At 47.7% G+C, this 7583-nt stretch overlaps 1 protein-coding gene across 5 annotated transcripts in view; it reads left to right on the top strand.

Moving 5' to 3' along the window:
• The window catches only part of Proser2 (proline and serine rich 2), a 28919-nt gene extending 21578 nt beyond the window's left edge, over nt 1–7341 (top strand). For all 5 annotated transcript variants that reach the window (XM_021216008.2, XM_029547636.1, XM_029547633.1 and 2 more), the window contains exons 3-4: nt 2454–2706; nt 4306–7341. In XM_021216008.2, coding sequence (XP_021071667.1) covers nt 2454–2706; nt 4306–5330 — 1278 coding nt within the window. In that variant the 3' untranslated portion in view covers nt 5331–7341. The remainder of the gene's footprint in view (nt 1–2453; nt 2707–4305) is intronic.
• The last annotated feature ends 242 nt before the right edge of the window (nt 7342–7583 follow it).

Raw genomic sequence — 7583 nt, 5'->3', positions numbered from 1 at the left:
TCCCAGCAACCACATGGTGGCTCATAACCATCTGTAACAAGATCTGACGCCCTCTTCTGGAGTGTCTGAAGACAGCTACAGTGTACTTACATATATAATAAATAAATTTTAAAAATGAAAAAATTGATCTGTTGTATGAACAAATAGCATCCCGCAAGGGCCAAGCATGGTGGTACATGCCTCTAATCCCAGGACTTGAGGCCGAGGCAGAGGTGATCATGAGTTTGAGGCCAGATTGGGTGAATCCAAACCTGCTATACATAACGAGAGCCTGTCTTCAAACACAGGAAAAAAAAGACATGGCAACACGCTAAGGGCCCATCATCCAGTTAGTGGATAAAGAGAATGTGCTGCGCACACACACTATGGGATGGATGCTCTTTAGCTGTAAAATCCTGTCACTTGCAACAACGTGGGTGGAGCCAGGTGCAGACCATTGTACTTACCCACGGAATCTTACAGACTTGGGGCTGGGGAGGTGGGTTAGCAGCTAAGAACCCTGGCTGCTCTTGCAGAGGGCCCAAGTTCAGTTCCCAGCACCCACATGTCAGCTCACAACCATCTGTAACTCCAGTCCCAGTGGATCCTACAACCCTTGAGGCCTCCATGGGCACCAGACATGTGCATGGTGCAGACACACTTGCAGGCAAAACAGCCATAAAGTAAAAGGAATGGAAACGGTTTCTGAAAAAAGAAGTTGGCTTCATAGTCGTTACAGGCAGCATGGTGGTGACCAGAGCTGGGTAGGGTAGGGGTGGGGAGAGAGATGTCGGTGGTGTGAAGTCACAGGCAGCTAGAAACAAGTTCTGGTGTGTTATTGTACAGCTGACTACTGATGGCAACAGTGTGCACTGCACTTGTGAAACCTGGAAGAAAAGATTTTGAACATTTTCACCATAGTGAAAAATGTTTAAAGATAACATCTATCTGGCTGAGTTTGCTATCACACGGGACCCCACAAATATGCACAATTTTTATGTTTCATGTGTCAGTTAAAACGAATGGTGTCTTTGAGTGTCTGGAGATCACCGGTCAATTCTAGAACTTTTTCATCTCCTCCAGAGAAATCCTGCGCCCACGCCCCATGCCACTCCCCTTTCTTTCTGACTCTGGATGTATCTCAATGCTACACCTCTCCCTGCCCAGCTTCTCCCTCAGGACCAAGAATTCTTCCTTTTACACCCCTGTCGGAGGCAGTGTTCAGCATCTCCCCAGAATAGGAGGAGTAGGCAGGAGCCATCTTGGCCTAGTACCAAGGGCCCCTTGCTCCACTGCCTAGCCTTGCCATCTTTCCTCTCCCAGCATGCACAGAGTCCAGGTTCACTGGGAGAAAGCTTCAAGTCTTCGAAGTGAGGCAACACATACTAAATCCACAGCACGTTTGACCTCGCAGGGTCCAGGTCTCCATAGCATTCACTCAGCCCCTACCCGAGGGAGAAAGCCTTCAGGTTGAGAGTCGGAGTGACCTGGGGGGTCTTGTCTCATTATGTGATTAGCAGAAGAAAAAGGGAGAGAGCTGAAGAACTCCCAGGTATATTGCACAGGATGCTCACAGCCTCTCTGCAAGGTCTGTCGGCACTTGCTAGAATAGGATTAGACAGGGTGGGCGAAAGAGAAGGTAAGCAAAGGACCAAGTTTCACCAGGTTTAGCCCCTTGGTGAAGTAGTTTTCAGACCATTGGAAGTCATGCGAGGCCTTTCCATACAGATGTGAGCAGGTGTGTGTAGCGCATCCTCCTAAGCCTATTTTCCAGATGCTGCCTCACATTGGGAGTGCTTGCTCTCAGGTTGGATTAGACACGGGTCTTATAGTCCATCCTTTTGTTCCTTGAAGTATATGAGTGTTTTGCCTGCGTGTGTGTGTGTGTGTGTGTGTGTGTATTTGTTTGTTTTTTAAAGATTTATTTATTATTATATCTTAAGTACACTGTAGCTGTCTTCAGACACACCAGAAGAGGGCATCAGATCTCATTACGGGTGGTTGTGAGCCACCATGTGGTTGCTGGGATTTGAACTCAGGACCTTTGGGAGAGCAGTTAGTGCTCTTAACCTCTGAACCGCTGAGCCATCTCTCCAGACCCTGCATGTGTATTTGTACACCACATACCTGTCTGCTGCTTGTGGAGGTCAGGAGGAAGAATTGGAACCCCTGGAACTGCAGTTACAAATGGCTGGGAGCCACCATGTGGGTGCTGGGAATCAAACCCAGGGCCACTCTAAGAACAAGTGCTCTAACCACTGAGCGGTCTCTCCAGCCCCCTTAGAGTCCTTTCTGACTCTGTCCTCTTCTTGTGGGAAATTGGAATGTGTCTTAAGCTGAAGGCCCACTTTAGGGCCTTGCCTTTGGTACTTTTGTGTTATGTTATGTTATGTTATGTTATAGAGCTGAGGGTAGAACTCAGGGCCGTGAACATCTCTTTGCTGACACTGCTGTTGCTCATTACCCACGTGCAGGATGACGAGAGCCTGAAGCACCTCACACATGAGGAAAAGGATGTTATCCTGTTCTTTGAAGAGACCCTTGATTCCCTGGAATACGACTTTGACGAGCCAGCCCTGTGTGACAGTGGCATTCACTGCCACTCTCCACAGTCTCTGGAAGAGAGCCCTTCCAGCCACTCTGAGCCCGAAGATGTCATCGATTTAGTACAGCCAGCACCTGCATCTGGGGAAGCTGAGAGCCTTCCGGATGTGCCTCAGGTAACAGGTGAGCAGCAGCACGCAGGCAGGCCCCGACACCTTTGACTTGGTTTGGTGGAGCACTCCAGACACGTTCGCACTTCCTGCTCCGTTTGCCTGGGCTGGTCAGTACAGACACTCTTAAAGCTTCTAGAAGGGAGTTTCTCCAGCCAGGGAACTGTATAGAGGGAGGGAGGGAGGGAGGGAGGGAGGGAGGGAGGGAAAGAGGGAAAGAGGAAGGGAGGGAGATTTAAAAAAAGAGAAGAAAGACCAAATGAACATGTAGGTGTGTGTGTGTGTGTGTGTGTGTGTGTGTGTGTGTTGGGGGGCACTTGATTTGTTGTGCAAGATTATATCCCATTTCTAACACATGGCTATCTGAAGCAGACAAGAAAGGGCAGAGAAGGTTCGAGTTGGTACTGAGCAGATAAGTTCCAAGAGATAAGCTTATGCCCATTGAGTTATGAGGTAGAACAGGAAGGAAATGGTCAGGGAAATTTTCTTACAGCCTTTACTTGCTGATGGGAACTTATATTAAAAACTAGGAGACACATGGGACATGCAGGACAGGAAAGAAGAGAGAAATCATGTGTGCACGCACAGACTGACAACACTGGGAGAGAGGGGTGTACGGTGAGATGAGGTCCCCCTGTACAGCCTGGGCTGGCCTGGAGCTTGCTGGGTGGCCCAGCCTGACGCTCCGTCCTCTTGTCTCTGCCTCTCGAGTGCCGACATCACAGTGTATATATGCCACCACCACTCTTAGCTTCCATTCATCTTCTTTTGGAGCATTACTCAAAATCTGCCACCGCACACAGACTCCATATAAAAAGAGAGCATAGTTTGCAGCCAGCCCTTGGGGGAAGAAACATTGGATTTTGCATTTCTGTTTCGCTTCTGCATTGAAACATAGTCCTAAGGTAATTTGAACCCGCTGATCCTTTAGAAAGATGAGATCGCACAATCACACTGAAGAAAACAGGTTTGGAAAATTTAGCACTTCTGCCCAACAGTTCTCTAACTTATTTTCATAGCTTTTCTAGTTTTCTTTTTCTTTTTCTTTTCTTTTCTTTTCTTTTCTTTTCTTTTTTTTTTTTTTTTTTTTTTTTTTTTTTTTTTTTTTTTTTTTTTTTTGAGGCAGAGTTTCTTTATATAATCCTGGTTGTTCTGGAACCCACTGTGTAGACCAGTCTGGCCTTGAACTCCCAAGAGATCTACCTGCTTCTGCCTCTTGAGTGCTAGGATTCAAGGTGGGCACCGCTACCCTCCATTCAGTGTCTCCTTTGTACAGACCCCTGACGAGGTGGTCACTGCTTGGCTCCTGGGGATCACATGCCCCCAGGGTGATGGATCCTCAGATTCACACCTTTTCCAGACTGCTTCTTAACTGGATGTTTCTGGCTCTAGCTAGTCACCACCCGTCAGGAATCTGTGGGTTCTGAGTGTGTGGATCTGAGAATAAATGGACTGCCTCCTCTGTAACCCATGCGTCAGGACCAGCGTTTTGATTAGACATTGTAGAGGTTCATAATGTGACCCACTGTGGCTCTCTGGAGTAGCGTGGGCAGGAGCATGCTTGTAACTTTTACTGGGGCAAAAACTTATGAGATCTCTCTTCTCCTTTCAGGGGCCCCATCTGATACAAAACAGGGCACTCCTTTTCTTGAAGGTGGGAAACAAGTCGCTGAGAGTTCCCTGCCACCACCAGACTCCAGGGGCCCTGAGGTGTTTCCTCTGCCGCCCTCCCTGCCTGTCCCCGCTCCCTCTGCCCCGCGAAAGGAGCTGATGTCCCCCTCTCCTCCAGCAGAGCATCCCAAATTGCTCCGTTCCGTGCCCACTCCTCTGGTGATTGCTCAGAAAATATCTGAGAAGTTAGCGGGCAATGAAGCCCTGTTTCCCACATCCCCATCAAAGGAAGGCAGGCCAGGGGAATGGAGGACGCCGACTTCTCCAGCCTCTAGAAACGGGGACCATGTCGGCGTGTGGCATCGACACATGACCCAGCCGGCACCCAAGGTCCATCGCTTCCCCAGCAACATAAGCGTGACCAACAGCGCAGGCAAGGACTTCAACAAGACCATCTCCAAGGCGGCTGTCAATGTGCAGGAGCGCAAGGCCCAGGTCCTGGCCAACATCAACGGCATGTCCTTCATCGCTGCAGGCGACACATCATCAGAAGAGCGGTGGCAGAAGGCGGAGGAGCAGAGGAGTGGCTCTGCGGATGGAGCACGCACCCTGGGCAGAGCGGGCATGGCCGGCGAGCCCGGGACGCTGCGTGCAGGAGTCCCGACCAGGGCGCAGCAGTCCCGGGCTGTGCAGACGGAGCAGCCGCCGGCTCTGGCGAACGGCTTCCAGAGCGTGCACGAGGCCCTGCGCAGCGAGCCCAGCTCCTTCGTCCCCACCAGCAAGACCATCACCTTCCGGCCTGACCCCGCTGTGACCAGCAAGCTGGCGCGTCAGAATGCCAGTCGCAGCCTGTACGAACCGCGCCCAGACGGCAGCCAGGATGCCCGCAAGCGCACGGGCTCGCTCCCCCGGGCGGTGGGCTTCCGGCCGCAGGGCATTACAGTGCAGTTCTCCGGCCGCGGCTCCACCGAGGAAGCTCGGCGCGAGGCTCTGCGCAAACTCGGACTACTGAAGGAGAACTTGTGAGGGCCATTGGGTGGGACTGCTGGAATGGCCTGGGTAGAACTTGTATGTCCACACTGGGGAGATCATTTCTGGGTGACACAGTGCTGCTTGTCGGGAAAGAAGTCTCTGTCCCAATCCCAGTGCAGCGTGGAGTCAAGAGGCCAGCAGGGCAAGGACAACTCCCCCTCCCCCTTGAGCTGTCCTTTTCCGTTTCCAGGGTCCTGGAATAACGTTAGGACCTCTGGGCCTCCATAACTGCGACTTGGTCCAGACTCTCTGATCCTATTCCACGGGCCGGCGTTGAAAGCCAGTGTAGGTTTCTGATACTCAGGATTTCCTCTCCTCTTCGAAAATAAAAAAAAAAAAAAAAAAGAGAGAGAAATGCCTGTTAAATTTTTATAGTGTCATTATACAATTTGAAGTCTAGTTGTGTGTTTGTTTTTGAAGGATGGAAGTTGGCACCTTACGGATGGGGGGTTTGTTTCTTGACATAATTTTCTTTGCCCCATTTTCTTAACTAAAACTCTAAATGAACCCATTCGGGTAAGATTTACTGTAATTTTGAATTGTGAAAGTTAAAAATGAGGTCGAGTTTGGAAAAGGTAATTTTTAGAAAGCAAGTCTTATTTGACTCTCTAAAATCTGCTCCCGGGATGTGTGTGTGTGTGTGTGTGTGTGTGTGTGTGTGTGTGTGTGAGTCTGACGTGACATGTATCTATGCTAATGACCATGTGAGTATCCGTAGTCTTCATATGCACATTCATTATTACTTAAATAGCTACTTCTGAAGACACCATTATCTAACTGCAGGATATGAGCGCTTCCTTTTCTCTAACAGATACCTTGGCACTGTGATGAGACCCTAAGAATTCTTCTGCTAAGGCTACACGAGCCTCGAGCACAGTATGCTCTGTTCCCAATTAAAGCAATATTTCCTGATTTCAAACAAGCAAGATAGTTCCTGTTTTTACTTAACATTTTCTAGAATTCAAAAGAAAATTCAAATCTTTGTCCCCTCACTAGCTCTGTGTTACAAGGTAGCTAGAAAAACAAAAGAAAAGGATCTGCTAGGTTATGTTCTATGAGCAGTGTCTCCGGCTTGAGTTGAAGGAGAACACTGAACTCAGTTGTGCAGCCTAAAGTTTTCTTCCAGATTTTTTTTACAGAGTTGTGGCCACAGTGTTATTATCAAAACCATTTATGGCTGGAGTCTCGAACTTCTAAAAATAGCTAGGAAAGGACTGGCCCGAGAGCCACACCCTTCTGTCCACGAGTCCTTCCAGCACTCACTGTAGCAGAGCCCATTGGTTCTCCCCATGAGTGTTACTGAGACTCTGACTTCTAATGAACTGTTGAAGGACACATTCCTGGTCCCCACTTAGCTTGTAAGTTACATACAGGGAATGAGTAGGTTTTATTTCTTTGGAGCCAAGGTCTAGCAATTGGCTCAGCTCTTGTTCTCCCGAAGCCATCTCAAACATTTTAAAATCTTAATTTAAGGAGGGGCTCAAAACTTTTTTGAGTGCTTTTAATTTTGCTGTTACTTATGATAGATTTGCTGAGAGGGGCCAGGAGGTCCCTTTTGACAAAGTGAGATGCCATACACAGTGTTTTAATAACTGAAGGTCTCAATACAGCTGTTACAGATCCTTTATAGACGATTATTTCTTTTTCTATGATCTTATTGTGAGTAGAATGAGTTTGACTGTATATTAATATATTCTCCTAATTATATCTGGAAAAACAAAATTTTGTCTTACCTGTAAACTATTGTATTATGTTATACACGATATTTCCTCTTAAAGGGTTATCTTTTTTCTTTTATTTATTCATATTTTTCTCTATTTAATCTATAATGACATTGACTGTTACTTTAGTTGTTACTTATGTCCAAAGCCCTAATTAAAGTCCTCTTTTTGTGATTGATGAGGACCCTGCTGTGTGTCTTGTTTGCTGAAAAGCATTAGTTTCTGATTAGTTTCTGTTTTGTAGTTATGTGACATGTTTTTTTGTTTGTTTGTTTGGTTTTGGTTTTTTGGGGTTTTTTTGTTTTTTTTTGTTTTTTTTGGTTTTTCAAGACAGGGTTTCTCTGTATAGCCCCCTGGCTGTCCTGGAACTCACTCTGTAGACCAGGCTGGTCTTGAACTCAGAAATCTGCCTGCCTCTGCCTCCCAAGTTCTGGGATTAAAGGCGTGTGCCACCACGCCCAGCTTAGTAAATGCACCACCACTGCCCGGCTGACATGGCATTCTTAAATGACATCTAGTTCCCAGT

The sequence above is a fragment of the Mus pahari genome, chromosome 16 (assembly GCF_900095145.1).
Source record: "Mus pahari chromosome 16, PAHARI_EIJ_v1.1, whole genome shotgun sequence".
NCBI classification, from domain to species: Eukaryota; Metazoa; Chordata; class Mammalia; order Rodentia; family Muridae; genus Mus; species Mus pahari.
The sequence above is the reverse complement of the archived record's forward strand: the minus strand, read 5'-3'. Positions and strand labels throughout refer to the sequence as shown.